Raw genomic sequence first — 22,922 nt, 5'->3', positions numbered from 1 at the left:
ACTTATGGATGTATTTTAGTGGTGTACTTTCTTGGCAGTGTTGGGTGAATGGTTGGGCTCAGACTTAAGGTCTTAACCTAAATTATTTTATTATTCTGTTGCTGTGGCAGAAGAAAACACACAAAGCCTTATTTGCCTATTTGTCTTTAAACCTTTTGGGTCTGGGCTTTAAACCTCTTGGGTCTATGGATAGCATGATCTGGGCAGGAAAGGAACTTCTTTCTGGATATTTTTGTTGTTTGCAGGTGGTGGGAGACCAGTCTGCCCAGAAGTGAGAATTCTAGCAACAATGTATGAAAGTGGTTCTCGGGACACCATACACACTCTGCTACCTCTCATGGTGGCAATGAATGTGTGTAAGAGCATAACTTTGGCCTCAGATATTGCTGTAGCCAAGGCACAGTCGTGCTGCTCTTCCTTCAGCCCTTATCCATGGGTGAGGAACTGAGGCAGGGCAGGCAGGACTTAGCTGCACACCATGACTGATCAAGCTGGGACCTAAGTGCAGGTTTTACCTGTCTGTACAGTTCACTGTGTGATACTTATTTCTCCCTCTCATACTGAAAAGAACTACATGTTGCTCTCAGGCTTTAGTCTTGAATATGTCCTTAGACTGTTTTCAAAAGACATAACAGGCTAGCCCAAGCAGATGAATAACTGCTGTCAGCAGCACAATAATAGTCACACACATGGTTTCTTTCTCCTTTTCTTTCCTCAATTCCCTGTGATGAAGCTTCTAAAATGCTGTACACTGCACAGAATGCAAACAGACATTGGGTTAGTAAAAACATACTTCTCTTTATTTGAAAATTTTCTATTCACAGATAAAAGGCAGCTGATACATTGCATAGTAGACCTTTTTTTTAAAGTATGCTTATTATCACATGTGTCTCAGAAAAGGGATGGTTACTGGCTCTAACTTCCCACAACAAACAATGAAGTTAATGGAACAATAAATTAAAGGAGTAGTAGTAGTCCATGTTACATATAAAATAGATGTTAACAGATACAAACATAACATAAATGATGACTGATTCAGTTTCCCTTCTCCTTAGAAATTCAGTGTCTTATTAGAGTGGTTGCCTAAACTGAGTTTTTATTAAGATGCAGTAGTGCTCTGAAGCTTTGAAACACAAAAGCCATACAATTTTTTTAATTGAATGGGAATGTCTTCAAGAAACCTTGCTAGTGGCAATGAGGGTGCTGTTCTCCTGCCCCTGTGATGGTTGGGTCCTATTCCTGTTGTTGAGCCCTTGCTGCTGCAAGGAGACAGACCTGAGGCTTCAGCTGTAGCTGATCCTGGCTCTAAGGCACTTCTAGGGCCTAACAACTTTACATTGCAGGCACTAAGTATTCAAAGGACAAAACTCTGCAGGGTGGGAGAGTGGGATGTCATGAAACCTTACTTTAGTGTACTGGCCATCATCCCTGGGACTGTTCTAAGGGTCCAATATAAATGCTCCTTGCTGGAAATGCAGTACCTGGGCCCTCTGTGGTATTGAACCCCAGGCAGCTTCTATGGGTGTTAAAGAAACAGTTTTAAGAGCTATCTTAACGTTTCAAGAGTGTCTTGTCAGAGTGCTCTCTTTGCTCTTTACCCGAACTCATGTGGGTTTCCATCAGTGCTTTCTGGCAGGCAGGTTTTGCTCTGGAGCTGTTCCTGTGCGTGGGCTCAATGTCAGGGTGCCACCTGCACTTGTCTCCTGCCCTGAGCTGGAGGCAAACACCTTGTTCATCTGTTATGGGGAGCTTCAGAAAGTGCCAGAGCTGTGGTGGGGAGGAAGGTATTGAAGAGGGATGTGGAGAGATAAACTTGTCAAGCAGAACAGCAAGAGATCTCCATTAGGGAACCAAGTAGCAGAGTCCATGCAAGCTGGAGCTCCAAGAGTCTCTACCACAATGTAAAGGGATGCTGGCCCATATATTACTCAGTGAGAAAAGTCAACCATGTTCTGAATTACAGGGCTGTAATGCAACCCTGAGGATCTGATGACGATAGAAACCACCTGAGCTCTCTGCCCTGCTTTGACAACCATATGCTCCTGGAGGCAATTATAATCCTGTTGTATGTCTCAGCTGCCTGGCACTTTTTTTCCCCTCCCTCCTTCTGTACTTAACACTGAGGTAGAAGTTTCAACTAGCATTAAAACACACGAAAAATGAACAGGATCTTAGTGGGAAAGTAGTCCAATGACCTTCAAAATTTGCAACAACACAATGTGGCTATAAAATGTAACTGAAGTAGAAGAGTAATTCTAAAAATGACAGAAAGTATCAAAAAAGTACAGTATCCGTTGCAAGACATTTTCTATTGTGTTTTTAAAAATTAAGATTTTTTTTTTAATTCTTCCTCTGCAACAGAATTTTTATGGTATCAGAGATATACTGGTATCAAAGTAGAAGTACACATGAATTTTTGAAGACATTAACTCATTTGAACAATTATGCAGTTGGCTTCAGCTGAGTATTGCTTTTATTTCCTATAAAAATATATGGTTAACTATGCATGTGTATATATATTGACATACACGTCTTGCAAAAAAATCTGCATTCCTTCTGAAGCTCACAAGGAAGATCAAAGTAATGGTAGTAATCTTTACAACAAGATTTAAATGACTTCTTGTTCATACAATATTTAAATATAAGCAACACAAATCATCAACATTGGATTTTTTTTGTTGCTTTACAACCCCTGTAATACTAAAGAAAGTTTATATTAATACCTAAATAAATTGAGTTAAACTACTCCTATAGGGGCTGCTGTTAGTTACCTCCACTGTACTTAATACCACAGAGCAAATGAGATCCAAATTTCAGTTGAAAGAACACGGTTAGCTTGAATTTCACCCTATTGATTTAATTATTGGCAGGAATGTGAAAATACATTCAGTGTAAGAAAGCTGTTAAAGCCAAAGAGGGGAAAAAAAAGTTCTTATTATTCTTAGAGCTATTTTCCAAGAAATACTAGATGTTCCAGCTTTAATGTTGCATTTTAAATCAGGGAAAAAATCCATGAGTAGAGGAAGACAGTGTTTATGAGCCTTCAAGGAGAACACTTCACTGACATTAAAGGCAACTTTGCAGACTCACTTGAAATGTATCAACTTGTAATCTACACATTTACAGGAGCTGCTCTGCTCTGAAAGCTGTTTCCCAATCTGTGCCAAAACATATGAGGCTGCGTAGCACACTTCTGATGATAGACCTCCAGGCTCTGTTTCTCCATAATTGATTTAGTTATTAGTTATGCAGGGGAGAGAAGAGATCCCTGAGGCTTAGTAAAACAGTATTCAGTTACTAAAAGCAGCCCTTTGTGAATTAATGTCATCCTACCAGCTCTTTCTGCTCATTATTCCTTCAAGTCTTGTTTTCCTGGACACCAGCTGTCACAGAGGAAGTCTCCAGCCTTTTCTTCTCCTGCCTCCTTGGCTGACTGAAGTTGCACCAGCACGGTCTGGAGTGTCTCCTTCACCACCTGGATCTCCCTCTGCAGAGACTGTGCAAGCTTTATTAAGGAATATTATATAGGTGATTGGCAGTCCTTTTTCTCTTTCCAAGTTATTAAGTACATTCTTGTTCTGCTGTTCACAACAGATGGCCATGGCTATCTAATTGTAGCTTCAACTTCTTCCAAATTGTTTGGATTAAATATTAATACATTTCTCACACTTGCTAGCAAAAGAAAAATGCAGGCAAACTCAAGTTCTCAAGTAGCATTATTTAGCAGTTTAAAAAAGGGAGGGGATGGGGGATACTGCTTGGATACTGCTCTCATGGGAAAAAAAGGAAGGAGACAAAAAATATTGTGTACCATGGAGGCAGCAGCACTAGGTGTGAGTTCCTGATGGATGGAGGGTAGAATTTTATGCCAGAGACACAGCCCAGGTGAAGGCAACAGGAGTAGTCTGAAACAAACCCAAGTGACCACAGCTTGTGTGGCATTAGTGACTATGTGCTATGCAAGGTGGGGTGGGAATCTAGGTAAGGAGCAAAATTAGCTTACAGCAGAGAAGTGTTTCTGCTACACTTACCTCCAGAAAGCTTTCATGTTAGCTGAATTATCATTATAATTACAGTGCAGAATACACAAACATAAAGCTATACGAGACTCCACAGGGAATGCTTTGAACAAGTTGAAAAGCAAAGAGGGCAGTAATGAGGTTGTACTGTCATGCATTAAAAGGAAGAAGGCCACCTGAAAATATACAATAATTAGTATAAAATGCTTCATTTGGTTAAGAAAGAGTTTTCCACATTTCATTGTAGGGTTCCTGCAATGAATTCAGGAAGAAACTGATGGGGAATGGCTCAGCCTCTGAAAGAGACCTTCCACTTGCCTCTTTCCCAGCTCCACAGTGATGAGAGGGAGGGTGTCACATGGTGGCAACAAGGGGTGCAGACAAAGGCAGGACATTCACAGAGACAGGAGCAACTACTGACATGTGCACAGGCCTTTAAGGGACTAGGCTTCCTTGGCAGTACAGCTTTTTGTGCTATGACTGGGAATAAGTTTGTACTACCAATCTACTAGGCTTTCGGCTGATAATCTTAAATCAGCAACACTATCTACTGTTGGAAGAAGTCCAAGCTCAGTGAGACAACCAATTTTATTCTCTCTTCTATAGCTTACTTTGTGTGGAGAAGAAAGCAAGCAGAGGCAAGTCAGAGCCTGCTGAAATAGTAAACCAATGATCAAGTCTATGAACAAACCCAAGGGCCCATCCCATCCCACTGAGGCCTCCTGGACAGGTATGGATGAAGGGCAAAGGCACCAAAAGACAGAAATTGGTTCATTTCTAGCAGTATGTTATCAAATTATGCCAGAATCTGACTTCAAGGGAAGTGAAACAGGATGACACTGAAACAACTCAGTTTCAAAAGTACAACACACAAAAATAATAATGCACAAGGACGGTCTGTCCTTTGCAGAGCTCAGACATTAGGAAATGTTGTTTTACTTGACCGCAATGTTAATGCAATGTCAAAAAGAAAGGATGGGCTCAGGTTATGGGACTGTAAAAACTAAGCTGCTACTTTTGAAAAATTGTGACTGGACCATGGTAAAGCTGTAACAACCACAGCTCTTTCAGGAATCATTCTTATGTCTTTGAAAAGTCTTGGCTGCTTTTGATTCTGTTATCAATTCCCCAAAACTTCATCTTTGTGTATTTACATGCATTTGCTATGATATTTTGCTCTTAATATGTTCATGCATATTTCTAATTTCTGGACAGCTCTGTTAATCTAAAGGGCTTCTGTCTCTGATTATGAGTAGTAGCAGTACACACAAAGCTTCTCCTATCCCAGGATCACAAAGCACTGTACAAGGACAAATTAATTATGCTTTGCATCTTCTCTGAAGTAAGAAATATGATTATCCTCTTCTAAGTCCTGGATTCTCCACCTCTCTGCAAATTAATCATAAGTCTCTACTGAAAACCTAACTGTTAAACGTAAATCCTGCAATCCATGAACACCATAAACCTTCTGAAGTTTAATTCTGATGTGTAGTCTCTGGCTACATGCTGTTACTTGTAATATCCCAGGCAACTACAAAATTCTTTTCAAGTAGAGAGAAAAAGCAAAATTGAAATGTTTCAGTGACAGTGGCTGAGAAACCTTAAAGGATGGAAGAAAATGAGGAAGACAGGAAAAAACCTGTCAACCAACAGAAAGATGGAGCAACAAAAAAAGATGACTGCATAGTCTAAGTATAGCAACTACCAATAACCTCATAAATAACACCACAATCATATGTAGACAAGTAACTGTCAAATGGGCCTTTATGGCTAAGACAAATATATGGTATATGGCAGAGCATGGCATCTCTATCCAGACACAGGTTATATCTAGAGAAACAGCTCCACCCATTTAAAAAATGAAAATAAACAGTTTTGCGTGGGTCCACATGCGTATGTGTCCTTCATGCTCAAATTCTCTATCCAGTGCTGCAAATATTGAGCCAGTATCCCAAGGCAGGAGTGAAAACAAGTTCCAGCTAGGAATATTTTCTGGTTCTGCTGTCTTCTTCTGAAAACTGAAAAAAACTCCACAATGTCAAAAAAGCAGTAAATTAAAGTACTTGGGAACCAGTACAACCCATATTCAACAATGCTGCAGGTCTAACATTTTCTTGCTTTAAGCTTTTCACCTATTTAACTTTGTCTCTTTGAAAAACTTGAGCATCATCTCAGAGCCCATGATTTGCAAGCAGATAAAAAGCAGATCAAATTACTGTAGAGACTTATTTAAGCTTTGGAAAAAATGGGATCATTTTGCTCAAATGCAGCTTCTGATCTCTCAGCCCAGATGTTCAGGGAAAAGAGACAAAAAGTAGATGTTATGGATCAGTTGCCTTCCTATAGGAAAGGTTAGAAACTGAGAGTACATGTTATAAGATAAAAGACATTGGAAGGACTATGAAGGACTACTACTGCTCTGAGATAAAGGCCAATGGGATTTTGGAAAGTAACTGCATTTTTTGGACATCTGAAGAAGAAATTAGTTGTTGAAGAACAGAAATAATCAAAAAGAGGTTTTTGGTTGTTCTTGTTTCTAACCTGGTTAACTATTCTGCGTGTTTCCAAAAGCCAAACTCTACAGTGCCTGCAGACAGAAGCTCAGCTCCATGTGTCACCACCTAAAATGCAAGTGTCACTTTTAACGCCAGGCACCAGCACCCTTGGAGAGGCTAAGCCAGATGGAAAATAGCTCTGTAGAAAAGGACCTTGGAGTCATGGTGGACAATAAACTGTACACCGGCAATGTGCCATGAGGCAAAGGTGCCTCCCAGGCTGGATTAACAAAAACACAGCCAGCAGGCAGAGGGAGATGATCCTTTCACCCTAATCAGCACTTGTAAGTTCCTATCTGGATGTTGTGGGTTCCACAATAAGAGAGGACTTACTGGAATGACTCCAGCATGGGACCAGTTTAATGGACTTGAGTATCCATCACATGAGGAGATGCTGAGACAGCTGGGACTCTTCAACCTGAAGAAAAGAAGGCTCACAGAATACTACCACTGTGTATATCTGAAAGACAGGAATGAGGAAGAGGGAGCCAGACTCTTCTGACTTTTTTTTGTCCACTGACATAACAAGAAGCAACAGCGAGAAATTCCAAGATAGGAAATTGAATCTGAATACATGAAGACTTTTTTTTGTTTGAAGGTGGTCAAACACTGGACTGTGTTGCACAATCAGGTTGTGGAGTGTTCATCCTTGGGGATATTCAAAATCTGACTGGACAACATCCTGGGCAACCTCCTCTAAGTGACCCTGCTTGAGCAAGGAGTTGGACCAGATGATCTCAAAAGGTCATTTCCAGTTAAATAATTATTTGATTGTGTGTGCTACATGCCAAAGGACCAGTGAAGAGCCAAGACAATTCAGTAAGTCTTTTGAATGACCTGGGTTTTGGTCTTTTTGAAGAGCATCCTTGGCAGCAAGGAAAAGATACTAAGCAAGTCCCTGCTGTTTCTGTGTGGTGTCACAGCAAGAGAGTAAAATGACCTTTGGAAATCCATCATTTCTCCTTACAAAATTCAGGTTGCAGTAGTGCAACCAATTAGAATTTTCTCAATTACCCCCTTGATTACTGTTGCCCTCCTTCACATCTATGTATGTTATTTCTATAAACTAAGATAATACCCCTCCCATGCAAAACCCAAAATACTCCCCTAAAAACTACTAGACAAAAACCAGAAACAGAATGACAGCTACATACTGAAAAACAGAACCCTTCAGTGGTCTGAATATCAGCTACTTTGAAATTGCTTGCTCCAACAGAAAGTGGAAGGCAAAGAAATTGCAGGACCTGGGTGGAAATACACTGACCTACCTTTATCAGAGCATAAAATATACAAGTGGAACCATGTTCTCTGTGTGACACACCGTAGGAAGACCTCACCCTCCTGTCATCTGAAATAAAATCAAAGAGGGTGCCATTGCCACCTCTAACTCTTGGAGGATTCCAAAATCTCTTAAAGGTTCACCCAGAGTGAGATTCCCCACTGAGCTACAGACAGGGCTAAAGTTTACATGATTCTGTTGAAAACCTGCTCTGGTGCAAAACAAGACTGGTGTGGGAGCCTGCTGCAGGATAAAGGTGAATGATTAAACTTCTCAGGTCATTTTGCTAACCTATGTTTAGGCACAAAATTCTGTTATCAGAATAACTGATTAAAATGCCCATTTTATGGCAAGGAAAGAAGATTGTTTTTGTAATAATACTACAGCTAGGTTTTCTTCCAACAAAGCATTTTCACCAAGAGGAACTATTACATGCATTCAAATTGTCTATCAAAATGTAACTACTCATTAAGAACAAAAAATGACTGTGAAATTGCAATATAGGCTCCATTTAATTTTAGTGGGAATTCCAGGCCTTTACTGTTAGGAAAGTAACACCTCTCATCAGCTCTGCAGACACCATAATGAGTCACCTCTCATCCTTTGGTTTTTCTAATTAATGATGTGGCCTGTTTTCATACACTCATTAATGATCAACCATAACTGAATATTTTGCAGGTTTATTTGGTTATACTACATAGGATTTAGCAAATATGTCGTAGTGCTACAGAGAACTTTAACATCCACTCCCATGCCCCTATGGTTTGATGCTTTTTACAAAGAAGGGCAGTTTAATGGTTTTTATGAAAGATTTCAACAAAAAATTAGAATTGCAAGTGGGTCTGTGCCTATACTCAGGGCCAAGAAATATCACTGGATTTCTCCTTTGTTCAAGTTGTGCTGGCACTTACGATGAGCAGCATGGTTGATTTAAGTGTGCTATGCCATCAAAACAGAGAATGAAAAACAATGACATCTGGGTTTTTTCTTCCACTACAAACTTAATTATTAATCAAAGCTATGACACACACTAAATACTGGAAAATGGCTCAAGAGCATCAGGAATTAATTTTTCTCAGTGGAGTCTTTTAATAATCAGACCACAGGACTTATTTACATCTGTGCAGCTCCCAGTTAGATTTTTGACCTAATACATTTTGTAACATTTATGTGTAAGACAGTTTTTAGGGAGAAATATGGGAATGGTGAAAATAACCTGTGAATGGACTTGGAAAAATTTATCCTGCTTTCATTACTATTTCAGGTCTTTAGGCTCCTGTTCTCGAAGTTCTCCAGATTTTAATGACAACTGCATGATTGTCCAGTATCTGTGATAGGAAATTTTAGTTTTATCTTAATAGTTTTATCTAAAATCAAATAGATTACCATGCAAACAACAGATTAATCTATTAAATAAATTCCTCTACTGAGGCTAATTGCTGTCTCTTACCTTAGTTCCTGCAATGCAGGCAAGTTACCAATGAGTGAAAGCTAATTTTATAGGCACTGAGCAGTCTTTATATAAAAAAAAAACCCCAATCTACAGGTCTGTAGCACTGTGGTAGCTATTTTTCTCATTCCTTTTTGAAGTACAACACAGTGATTATATGTACCAGATGGTAACATTTTATGCACATTGACCTGGACTACCTCTGAAACAGCAACTTAATGTTAATAAGGGGTAGCTGAATTGCTGAACTGCTTCTTTGTACATCTCTGTTTTTTAAACATGTTTTCTTATTTTGTGACTGATGGTCTTGCTAGGACCAGGATATCACATACTGTGCATTTCTGTATTTAGATAACATGAGCTGAATTTCACTGATAGAGGAAGTCAGATCTCTATCAGAAAAATGTGGCTTAAAATGAGACTAATCTACAACTATCCTGAAATTTACAATTATTAATTTTATTTTTTAACTAACTCTTGCAGTGTCAACAGCTGTGAAGAAACAGGCACACTCCATAGAACATAAGAAACACTACTATTTCACATATATGTAGTGTACTATCTTCTGGAGACAAAAATGAAGTTTTCTGGCTTATTTCACATTACCTAGTAAAGTTTAACTATGATCAGATGTGACTGTTCAGTTTGAATATTAACTTAAGTCCGCTGCAAAGCACCTATAACTTCAACCCTCAGTGTTCTGTAAGGGCCACTGAGAAAGCTCATTTGAGAGAAAATACATGCAAGGGAGAAAGGAATTGGATGCTCTTCACACACACACATGAGACACACCCATACAGCTCTGAGAATAATGCACTGGAGAAACACAACTGCAACCAAGCCTGAACACTGCAAGTATAATGAAAATAATTTTGAATAATCTTTCTGTATATTGTGTGTATATGGAAATGCTTAGAAAAGAAACATTTACAGTGACAAATTACTGACTGGATTTCTCTCCTCTAACCCAAATCCCCTTCCCCCAGCACCATTCCTCCTTCCCTCTGCCCCTTGCACTTTATCCTTCTCCTACCTTTAAAGAAACCAAGTTTCTAGAATAGGAATTCTGCAACGACTTGTAATAGATGCCCAATTACTTAAAACACAGTGGTATTTCCACACACTATTTATTCTCCTTTCTCTAAACTATCCTCTGTAGGACTTTCCACCTTCTCTTAGCAGGAACTGAATCCTTTCTAGCACCATCACCACCCCTACTCACATTCAGATGTCTCCAAGGGATCCTCTGCTAATCTCTGCACTTTGAACATATCTCTCTTTCTTCGTGATCCTCTCGACTGCCACCTCTTCTCTACTAAAACCTAACCAGCTCAGTACTCTCATCTTCCTCAGCTTCATTGGTTCTTATTTTCTTTGCCCTTTCTTAGAAGAACAAAATCCCTTTTATGAAAGTTTTTCCTACGACAGTTACAAATGAAACAAAACTTCATGTTCTTAAATTTTGAAAGAAATGGCCAAGGAATTTCTCATAAAGGTTAAGCAATCTTCAGAAAAACTGACAGATAAAGCATAGAAAGAGATAAGTAAGTGGGCATAAGACAATATCTCATCTCTTTACTTGCACTGGAGTGTTAGAGGCAGATTATCATGTGTAGGATGACATATGATGCATCTGTTGCCCATTTGTTTTAAAAAGAAAAAACCCCAAGCTACAGGTGACAATATACACAGTCTGAGTCAATAATGCAGCATCTAATTCAGCTAAATCATGTTGGGAAATGCAGGTGCATGGACACTCATATCCATGCAGCTTTTGGTGTGCTATGCATTTAATTATATGAGCATTACCAACAAAAGGATTTTAACAGTAAAATAAAGGCTTTTCAGTACCCAATCGTAATTTACAAAGAACTAACTTCTGTTTAAATCAATTTTTTAAAAAATATGCATTATAGGAAAACTTACTACACAAAAATGCCCATTTCAGCAAGACAATAATTTCTCCCATTCTTAATGCATCTAACCTACACTAAGAACTAGCACTCCATGCCAATCTGACAGGCAAGTACCTCATGTGCATACTTACAGAGATTGATACGTATCCATAGCTATAGAGAAAAGGATATGAATAACTCCTTCATCAACTCTGCAGGCGGAACTTTGCAATTGATCTTCCAGATGCACCAATTTCTCACTTATTGCTTCACATTTTTCTCCCAACTCTGCAGAAAATATGAAGAACTCCTACAGAAAGTTGAAAAATAAAAGAAAGCACGTTTGCTGCTGACTGCACTTTTCTACATCAAATTTGCATCAAATTAAAGGGAAAATAAAATACTAGTAAGGGAATATGATACTTTGCAGTGCAAAGACATTGCCTAAAAGCAAATTCCCATTAGAGAGACGAAAAGCTGTTTCTATATAATAAATTGGTGATTAATCTGAAATGGAATGAGCTTGTGGTCTCAGTCTCCTTCCCAGCAGAAAAAAAAGTCACCACCTCACTTTCAGCAGATGATTAGGGGTGTGAAGACAACTACTCTGAACTTTCTCCCCCCTTGTCTCATCACAGCAGGGGAGGGAAGTCTCATGCTTACCACTCATTAAGGTACCCAAATTTCAAGTTTTTCATGTAAATAAATATGACTTATACTTTTAGGTCATGTAAGTGTTTCAAGCAGCAACATTTTGGTAACTCTTATACACATAAAATGTACTTATATTTTTGAAGAAAAATCTGGCTAGATCACTTGGGGACTTTGCTCAAGCAGTAAAAGAAAATACAAAAGAAAAGAAAAATCAAAGTCTTTGAGATTACAAGAGGAAACTGTACTTTTTTACTGAGTTATCATTAAACAAGACTAAATTTTCAAAAATAACATTTCTCTACTTAGAACTTACAGATGGCAAATACTTTTTCTATTTTAAACTGAGTATTTTAAACCAATTTCAAAGTCCTTCTCATAAGTTTTTTCAGATACATTGCACAAGGGTAATTGCTATTTTTTATATTTTGCATTGAGTAGTACTTTGAGAAATGATCCAAATAAGCAGAAAATATGAGAAGAGAGGGAAAAAAATCAATCCATTTGCACAGCTCTGAGACAAGCCTTTCCTCTCCCTCCCATGGCACCATAGTGCTGTCTACAGTAATGACAGGGGTTATTTGTAAAAAAACATTACAGTGCCAAGATGAACTTCTGCTAGAACCATGTTAAAAAAATGAGTAATTCATCAGCTGGAATCCAGAAAGCTGGACTGTCACTAGACCTGGTCTGTGCACTCATTAATAAAGCCAGCTTCTAATGTGGCCATATACTATCTGCATAAAATTTTTCTCCTCAAAGAAAAAAGTACTTGGGGTTCTTTGCACTTACCAGTTGCTATAAGACACCAGCAGTTGTTTAAGAGAAATGAAACCTTCAGTCAGAGGCCTTCCAAAGAAATCTTACTAATACATTTTGGAATGCTGCCCACTGTGAAACAATTTGAGTTTTGGTGAACACATTTACCAGATCTCAGTTGTGTGCTATCCTTTCACTTTGCATCTCACAGTACATTGCATACATGGGGTTGAATGCCAGAAGAGCTCTTCCTGCTGGCACATCCTCTGTTATGGCACTGAGCTTTACCCTTCTGCTTTCCTTGGGCCTTTCCCAGACATGGCTATGCAGCAGATCCCACTGGCACCAGGTGCAGCTCAGGCCCAGGACAGGTAGGTTGATTAAGAGGCTATGTTGCAAACCCCTGCAGCTCAGACACAAAGGAGCACAGAGTCCCTGGCCCTGTGCACAGGACCAGAGCTGCCACTTCCAGGCATTACCAAACCTGACAACCTACAGCAGCACCCCACAGAATGTATGGATGTGAAAAAACCCCATTGTTCTTAAACTGAGAGCATGGCAGGAGAAAATAAACACTCTCCTTGCAGCAACTGGGAATGTCTTTTTCTGAAGACCAGTCACAGAAGATGAGAAAAAAGTCTTCCATCCAGCTACTAAATTATTATTCAGCATACCAGCAGGACTCCATGTGCTGTTACAGAGTGGGACAACCCAGGCCATTTGTATCAGTAGAAAGCTCTTAGGGAATCATTCTGGGACACACATGCAAGAACAGATGACTGTTGTCCAAGAGAACTTAGGGCTCAGGCTAAACAAATCAGTAAATTGGAATAAATCAAACAGGTACTCTGAAAGCACATCTAAAATTATGACCATGTAGAGAAAGCTCTGCATATGAAAAAATGCAGGGTATTCCTCCTGAATTATCACATTTTGGGTACATAAGGCATTGCCTAATAATGTAACAAAATCTTGGTTTTTTTGGAAATTAAGGTAAAAGAACAATAAATATTAGGCAAATGTAACCAATTGTAACAACAATATGGGAAGGCAGGGAAATCTGAGAGTGTAAAAGTCAAATCAAACTTGTTTAGGTCTTTAAACACTTGAAACCAATTTAATGTAACTAAATGGCTATGGCTGCACTTCAGAGCAACCAAAACAGCTCTGTAAGATTGAGGTTATATTTAATTACTCTTTAAATCCTAATAATGCAGCTTAATTTCTCTTTATTACAGCTGTAATTGTATATGAATGAACTACTTCTGTATCTACATAATCCAGCTGGATTTTGAGTTGAAATGAGAAGTTCCTCCAACACCTGAGACAAGCATCAGCTCCCAGGAATTTACTTGCAGGTGTCATGTGAAAAATGCAGGAGAACCATTATATAAATTATGATTTTCCAGAATTTATATGAATAAATGAATAAATGTAAAAACAGAAATGGAAGAAACACAGTGCTTTCAAAAATACACAATAATTCTAAGTATTCAACCACTTCCATAGCTTCTGCCTCCAGGCCCTCATTTTAAAAAGGTTTAGATAGCCCAGAGAAGTAGATAGAAAAGATTTCTCTTAGTGCCATTCATGCCTAGTAACATCATTGGTAGCTTTTTTATTTGACATTTGTCTATATGGGCAGGAAAACCCCTGTCAGCGATACACAAACTATTCAGAACAGCTCCTGGTTGGAAAGTGGCACTTTACACTGATCAACAATATCTCTGAGAGGAAAGTGGACTCTGCCTCAAGCTCAACTTATTCATAAAATACAACTCATCCAAGCTTGTAGGTTATGCCAATGCTACAAGATGCTGTAAGTCTGAAGATTTTGGTTATTTTTGCTCTAACGGCATTTTTAGGAAGCAGCTGGGAGAGATAGCAGGAGTCAGGAGAGAGCTGAGAGGCAATATTGTTTTATGGATTTTTCTCTGAACAGGGAATGTAGCTGGCTTGGATTTTTTTTTTTCCCCTCCAAATCCTTAAGCAGGTGAAAACAGCACAAATATGGGTGTGATTTAGTTTTTAAGGTGAAATTCTTCTGGCTTCTCAGACAAAGTAGAAATTCTCATTCTTTCTCAAAGACATGAAAGTCTGATGCAAGAAATGGTAAAAACAGACAACGTTCTAGCTGATGCACTGCTGTAACATCAGCATATTGCATCAAGAGCAGAGGGAATGGTTTCCACTTTCATCTTCTGTGTTTTGTTTTACCCTTCTGCAAGACATTACAGCCACCTGTGAGCAACAGCTCCTTGACAGCGTTACTTGAGGAAAATGTTTGATCAGCTTTTCCAGTACAAACACTTCCTATGCTCTTCCATCTAGTTTAGCAATTTTATATAGAAGAATTGGCATTGTAGATTAATTTAATTCTATTTAGGATTAGAGTCTATATTAGTCTTTGGTGGTTGTGCTGAGAAGAAGGATTCCCAGATATATCCTTAAAATTCATTCTTCCTACAGAAGAACTTTTGCAAAAGGGCATTGCCTTACTTCCAAGCAGCAATATCATAATCCAAATAAAATAGAAGCTTTAGAACACCTTCTGCAGAGTCAAAGCCAGATTTCTTTCACATGCACTATACATCCTTGGCCACATAATAGTTAAAATAATTCAAAGTAACATAAGTAACAACTACAAAAAGGTGTCCTTGCAGGCAGATACTTCACATTATGGCACAAGGTTTAGAACAGTGATCTACAGTTGACAGAAGTGCTGCATGCTTTCCCTTGACCCTTGCAGAAGTTAATGGCAATTGTCAGCACTTGAAACTCCAGAATGTTAGGCCACAACGTATCTTAAATAATTACTAGAAACAAAATGCAACCACCCATATTTGTCCTGCTTTAACAGATGCTTCAACCACATGCAGGCTAAGTACACATGCCCTTAGATAAATGAGCTGCATGGCCATGAGGTGACCACAGTGCAGGGGAGGAGCAAACAAAAGAATCTGTTCCTCCTCTGCATCCCAGTTTTACTGACCCACGTGCATTGTCCTGGGCAGCTGTTGTAGATGAGGAAGGCCACTGAGATGCTCATAACCAACACCAGCAAGGCTGTCCAGGAAGCAGCCAAGGAGCACCAGAGCCTCTCTGTCACTTGCAGTGTGACCAAGCCTGCTGTGACTGTCCTCAGCTGGTGTCTGCATGCACGGCTCTTAGCAGATGACAGGGCTAAGTGGTTCTGGTTGAGAGTACAGACTGCTCCAGGGCTAATGTCCCCTTGCAGTGAGCAGATTTTCTTCCTGCTACAAACCAAGTTGGTTACATTCCATTTTACCCTTACATAGCACACAACAATAACTAATAGTTCTCCTATATATCATTATGTGGCTTTATATATATATCATTATATGTTTTATGTGGTTGAAGACTTTGACTTTCAACTAGACTAGGATTTCTAAACTTTTTATTTCTATTCCTTTCCGTCTTTTCTTCACCATGTTCCTGTCTTCCATAGAGGGAGATATCCAGACTAGAGCCACAGTCCTCTGGAGGCTCTGGCATTCTCAGCTAAGCACAATAATTATTTCTGTCTTACAACTGACATTCCCAGTAATGAGGCTGCAAGTGACATTTGCCCTTTCTTCCAACACAATGAAGGTAATGAATCCCACTATATTTGCAGTCCACTATAAACCTAGATTCTTTTTGTGCAGTATTGTCAATTTAGCTGCTATTTACCATCTGTATACATAAATCCGACTCTTTTTCTCCCTCAAATGTAATTTGCACCTGTCTTTCAATATATCCCTTCTTATTGATTTCAGACTATTCTTTCAATCTATCAAGACCATTTGGAACTCTAATCCTAATTGAAATTATGTTGACTGGCACATAAACTCCTGGCTTACCTCCTTTTTAAAGGCAAACACAAAGTCTGCCTTTACTGATCCCTTGGGACTTCAAGCTTCCTCTAGGAGTTTTCAAAGGAGCTTGTTAATGGTTTGGAGATTGTTTTTCTTGGCTCCCATGTGCTCAGGAGAAATTTCATCAGTCTAGCCTCACTTGAGTACATCTCATTTGCCTTTGGATCTTTTGCTACCTGGTAGTGAATACTAGGAGCACTACATAATTGGGCACAGCTTATAATCTTTAGAAAGACCAAAAGCACAGAGAATAAGAAAGAAAAAAATTTCTGATCTCATTTATTTTCTCATTCACCTTTCCTATTAGAAAGGTGCTTCACCTTTCACTTTCCATGCTTTCTTTCACCTTTCCCTTGCATCTAACTTATCCCTGAACTCCCTTGTCATTTCAGATGTCTTCTGTTTAATGTAGCTTAGCGTGCTCAGGGGTCTTGCTGCTTCACACTTACACTGAGCAGTATGCTTCTAGACTTTTCTAGACTTTTTCTAGACTTTTCCTTGTCAGAACTTTTGAGCCACTGAAAAACTGCTGATATAGTCTGTGACTGTATTTGCACTTTTCTGCACCAAAAGAAGATGGTGCTACACTATAAACCTGATGTCTTCTGGACAGTACCAAAGAAAATCTGCTGAATCCTCCTCCTATAGAGTCTGTCCTACAGAAACTCCCCTGTTGCTTCCCTGATTTTGTTTAGATGAGCTTTTCTTTCATGGAGGCATCTATCTAATTTCTCTCAGAAGAGGGATCAAGGCTGTTTCCCAGTTACTTTTGCTCTTATCACCTTCCACTTACAGACCACTCCCTTGTTCCATCAGTGTGGTTATATATATTTAGGAGACTTCAGCACTACAACACACTCCCCATTGTCTCATACGCAACAATTTAGGCATAAAGCCTTCCAGCCAGCTGTGACCTACCTCTTTCCCACCATAACATACTTTTCCCACACTCCCTTTGCTTGGACTGATTCCTAACCCTTCTCCACATGGAAGTGTTAAATGACTCATCAGAATTACAGCGGGGTTGGCAATTCTTCCCTTTGTGTATCTCCCATTACAGCTACAGAGGAGTGTCCCTGGAAAAGCATCTCTGCAGGAATAGAGTTTTTCACTGCTCCAGCACCCTGCTGTGGCCTGACAGCAGTCTTCCTATTCTCATCCCTACTAGACTGAAGATATTCCCTAATTGCAGACTTTCTAAAATGAGAGCACACTACTGCACTGGCTCATTTAATTACACTGGGACAATTCCAGCTCCTGCTGCGGGAGGATGAGGCTATTTACTGACTTACCAATAAAAATTCACAGTGGGTCAGGACTTGGATAAAGAAACAAAAGTACCAAACTGTTTTCCTGTGTCCACACCCTGCTGTGCAAGGAGTAAGTAGAGCTGGGTTTCATTTATAGGTGGTTCCTAGTGTTGTTCATTCCCATCTCTGTTCCCAAGGCACTGAGATGCAGGAATGACTTAACTGGGTGCTCTCCTGCAGGGAGTGAGGAGACTGACCAGAGAGAATTAGGGGACCAGAGCACCAAAGGTACATTTAGGTAAAACCTTGACATGGTACAGGCTGCTGACACTTTCACAGAGCTTTGTGGAGAGCTCTCTACAAGTCACCATCAGTCCAGCTGTGGCAGTGTGGTAGAGCCTGGCTTTCTACCATATTTCCTTTTCTTTTATTTCTATTGTTGCTTTATATTCTCTTTATGCACTTTTGTCCCCCTCCACCAAAACTTTGAAAGTCTCTCTGCTTCTGAGGACTTTAAGATATAAAGCTCTTGGTGCACACTTCTACAGTGGCAGCCCTGTAAACCTGTGATCTCTGATGCCCTCAGTATTTTGCCCTGATGGCAGTAGGGCTTTGTGCTGCCTTTATCCCACAGGCTTCCCTGTCCCTATTTCATTCCATGTATGGACACAAGCAGCCACACAGTTTATCTATAATTCACAGCAAAGTTCACTTATCAGAAAGGCCATTTGCATTTTCTGCAAGGTTCACCTTCATTCTCAAGGCTTCCTGTTTTTATTTATGCTAAACTCACACACAGCCAAGCAATCTATCCTAGGTGTGTCCCCATGTCACAGTCTCCTTGAACACAAAGTCAACAATCTGAGCTTGGTGTTGCAGTTAGATTATCCTTCCTGGATCATTCCAGCTGCTCCACAGTCTTTGGATTCCCTGGTGGGAATCTAAAGAAATGCCTCATCTGAATAGTTATCCTAAATTTAATATTTATTTATTTAATATTTACCTGGTTTGGAGCCCTTGTCAGTTGTACTTGACAGGAGGCATGTATGCTGCTATGGGAGGTGAACTGGGGGTTACTGGAACATGTAATTTATTTGCTGGCTGGACACAATGCTTGGATACTAAATTTTCTTACTATGCAAGTTGCAACCCAAGGCATACTGATATACAAATGGATCAGACTGCAACAGTACAGCTCTTAGACCCAGGGTAACTCTTCTTACACATGTATTAAACTCCTAGTTTGTAGGTAGACAGTTTTTTGTATGTTGGCAGGTTTTTCTCATAGGCCATGCATCTCATGTCGCTCAATTATCCTAGCTTTCTTAAATACAAGCACTAGGTTCTCAGATCTTGTTATTTGTGAAAATGGTGTAAAATTACAAACATCCAGTATTTTTGTTTAGATGAAATTCCTATTACTGTGTATTCTGCTGCACTATGCTTGCATACTTCAAAAATAAATTCAAAGGTATTTTTAGTGGCACACAAGAAAACAGGCTAAGCATCATGACAGTGCTACAGTGGGGCTGGCTAAATATTACTGGTTCTTATTTTCCCCAGTGTGTTCATCCTGTTGTTGGTATGTGTTAAAAATATTAGCACAGGTTTTAACTATAAACTCCCTGAAATACTCAGCAATTACACCATTACCTTCAATGGAGGAAAAAAGAAAAAAAGGAATGGGCTCACTCTCATTGTGATCGTGTTGCTTTTTCCAAGTGCTCACACAAGTGCAATTTCTAAGCAAAGGTAGCACCATAAACACAAGTGTCATTTATTCTAATTGAGACAAAGAAAATTCTGTACAATATCACCACTTTATACTGCCTAGGAAACACTTACCTCAGATAAATGACCCTCTGTTCCAAATGAAATGTCTTCCATAACCTGTTAGAGATAAATTATTAAGTATATAGTAGATACATGCTATATAAACAGTATGATTTTAATGGAACTTATAAAAACCATTTGGCACAATAAAAAGTTATGTAAGCTGAAAAATTGCATCAATTTTCTTCACATGCATGAACGACTTAAATTGCATTTATAATGGGGCAGTGGCAGCCACCCAATATTTAAAACTATATTTGAATACATTTTATTAAGGCCTGCTTTGGCTTCTCACTTAAAACCCACAAGGAATACTGCCTCTAAAACTGAATGACTAACTATAGATTGAAACAAACTTTCCTATCAAGCTCTTGCAGATCTGTACACCACTCAAGAGTCTACAGGCTTTTCTTTTTGGTACAAACCCTGTAAATTATCTTGGGCAGGAGAATGAGAGGCCCAATCAATGTTTCCTATTGGTAACAAATGCTATAGTCAGTTCTTCCTTCAAAATTTCCTTCATCTGTGAAGTCTATAAGAAATTAGCCAATGTTTCATTGACTGGCTGGGGAGTGAAGAAATTTGATATTAGCATCATTGGGAAATCATTAATACTAATCACACATAACAGTGTTGTTGATAATAAACTGAGATAGGGATACTGCATTGGTATCCACACACACACACATATATATAGATATACATAATAAAAGTGCAAAATCATTAATCTGCCATAAAATCACAATTGTAACTGGATACTATTTTCAGCAATCAATCTGGAAAAATGGTTTAAATTTCTCTTGCCTGTAATATTAATTTTCTGATGGTATCTTTACTGCTAAATTCCACATAAGCATTAAGCTTCCTGAGGTGCTACAATCCCTGCCTAAAGAGCCAGCATTTTTACCAGCAGACCTCCACCCCAGGCTGAGATGCAGCTGAGGGGCACCGTGCAGCACAGCTCCACACGTGGCTGTGCAGTGAGGATCTGACCATTGTGGACAAGGCAGCTGCCTCCTGCCACTGACATCCTTTTTTAGCTGGGATCAATACAAGAAACACACAAACGCTGACTTTCACTAATGCTTCATGCTGACATTTAAAAATAAGATTAAAATTTAAATTTCCAAATTATTTTCTAAGCTCCACAAATACAGCATTTAATTAAAGCTCAAATGAATGCAGAGTTTATTTAGCTTTCAAAAGGCTTTGTCCTTTACACATTACACATTTGCCTCTTGGACCACAGGCCATCCCAATGCACAGTAATCAGTTACAGTCTGCTCACAAAGGCTTTCTTGGTACTTGCTAGCACTAAATTCTGAAAAATGTTGTATCACGTTCTGTGATAACTTCTTTTTAATGGCAGACACCACATCAAATATTATTTTTTGTGATGGTCCATTTGGTATCACTTAGACCTCAGTAACTTTTAAAAATTTAATCTCATGAAGACTTTACAATTATAGAACATTTTCCAAACACCAGAGTGATCTTCAACAAACCCCAAAACATCACCCCAGATGGCTAAACTGAACTATGCAGAGAAGAGGAAAAAGACAGCTGATCTTATCCTTATCCCTACTCTCTACTTTCTTTGTGATGAAAAAGTAAGAAATTAACCACAAACAATTCTGATGGGACAACTACCAAAAAATGCTGACTTACAGAAGGTAAAACTACTGAATTTTGGATTTTACCTTGTAACTTTAACCACCTCAATTTTCTTGAAATCTAGTAGGTGTTTCTTTCCTTCATAGTGATTAAGAGGGAGCACTGCACAGCATGCCAGAGAGCAGAAGAAGAAAAAAGGATAGGTCAGGAACTCAAGCCTGCAGGTGCACACATAGCCATGTTCATCAGGTTACTTGCTGTTAGGGAGGTTCCAGCACACACAAATCTCTCAGTTTATTAGTGATCACTGGTGTTTTGCTGTTTTTAAAAGCTCTTTATGAAAGTGTTTGCTTACACATATATTATCAAGAAGAAAAAAAATAAAGCAAGATATTATAAGGAGTGGAAGAAGCAGTCATTAATGTCTGAAGAGAAATGAAATGATGCTGTATATTTTAGAAATCCCCCAGATTGCATCTAACCATGTAGTAATGATCACTGCAATTTCCACCTCAGTTTAAAAGCATGAAACATATGTGGGATGAAAACCAAAACCCACCTTAAATTGTTCAGAGGCTTAGAAGAAAATCAAGCCAAATACTCACAAAAAGTCAAACTACAACTGAAATGATGGGACACCTTAATTTCACCAACACAGCTACCAGCTAGAAAGTACACACTTATATGAGAATTCAAGAATCCACATCAAATACATTCCACATGACTGAGGGTAGCAATACTGTCTGCAACTTTGCTCCAGTCTTTTTCTAATGCTAGCCTAATGAACCTAATGAGTTATCTTCAACTGAGAGAAGCACATCTTATTTAAGTAACTCAGAGTGGTTCACAGGATGATTTTTGCTGGCCCCATTTTATTTAGCTTTTACTGAAACATCATTAATGATGTTGCAACAAACTGAGCTGTCGATGCATTTGATTTTCATCCCTAGTTAACAGACAGTGTTGTAATGGAAGCCTGATTTACTGAATTATTCTGGGATGCCAGTCTACCACAAAAAACTGTAGAAAAAAAATCATCAGTGTCTTAAAAAACACACTTATGAAAACTATAAAACAACTGTTGACAGTTAATAAAGCTGTGCTCACATGATAGTAAAATAACAAACTTTCGAATAATTTATACCTTACATATTTTTGTACCAGAACATGTCATATTTTATGATTTAGTGAGGCTATTTAATTAAAAATGATAAATGGCCCCTCTGCAAAGCAGTATCTGAGGATCTACAAGAAGGGCTCTTTCATCTATTTTGCTGTTATTATTACTGTTATGTTTCTTACTTAGTTTTTCTTGCTTTCAAAGTAAACCTATAGAGTAAGATACAGTAATATGCAAGAAAACTATTTATAGTACACATCAACAAAACCAATATTCACCTGGCACTAGTGCTTAGCTCTATATGATACAATAAATAAGTGGAGAGCTTCATTTATAGAATTCCACTGTAAAGTAAATAAATCACCAGGGTCTGTAATGTACTTTCCAAGGCATATATGCACATATGTTATTATCAGCCTTTCCTATATTGTCTTGAAGTGATAAATTCAGTAAACTCTAAGTACAAAGAACACTCTTTCCTTCTGCTTCAGTGGCCAATGGTGCTCTCTAGGAATTCCCTGAGGGGGAACAGAGGTTGTGCCACAGTTGAACAGCATAGTCATTCCAGAAACATGGCAACCACAGCAAGCCATTCCTCTCACAGGGGCACCACAGCCTT

At 38.9% G+C, this 22,922-nt stretch overlaps 1 protein-coding gene across 5 annotated transcripts in view; it reads right to left on the bottom strand.

Moving 5' to 3' along the window:
• Window positions 1–782: 782 nt before the first annotated feature.
• The window catches only part of DISC1 (DISC1 scaffold protein), a 189,636-nt gene continuing 167,496 nt past the window's right edge, over window positions 783–22,922 (bottom strand). For 2 of the 5 annotated variants that reach the window (XM_071431789.1, XM_071431804.1), the window contains 3 exons: window positions 19,582–19,626; window positions 11,392–11,508; window positions 783–3,499 (listed from right to left, as the gene is read on the bottom strand). In XM_071431789.1, the coding sequence (XP_071287890.1) occupies window positions 3,350–3,499; window positions 11,392–11,508; window positions 19,582–19,626 (312 nt within the window). In that variant the 3' untranslated portion in view covers window positions 783–3,349. Of the gene's footprint in view, window positions 3,506–11,391; window positions 11,509–19,581; window positions 19,627–21,269; window positions 21,346–22,922 lie in introns of those variants that run through there. The other 3 variants (XM_071431798.1, XM_071431813.1, XR_011679948.1) reach the window with 2 other exon arrangements.

Source organism: Agelaius tricolor, unplaced genomic scaffold, assembly GCF_023055355.1.
Source record: "Agelaius tricolor isolate 1412-34295 unplaced genomic scaffold, bAgeTri1.0.p SCAF_1, whole genome shotgun sequence".
Classification (NCBI taxonomy): domain Eukaryota; kingdom Metazoa; phylum Chordata; class Aves; order Passeriformes; family Icteridae; genus Agelaius; species Agelaius tricolor.
This window is presented reverse-complemented; position numbering and strand designations above follow the sequence as displayed.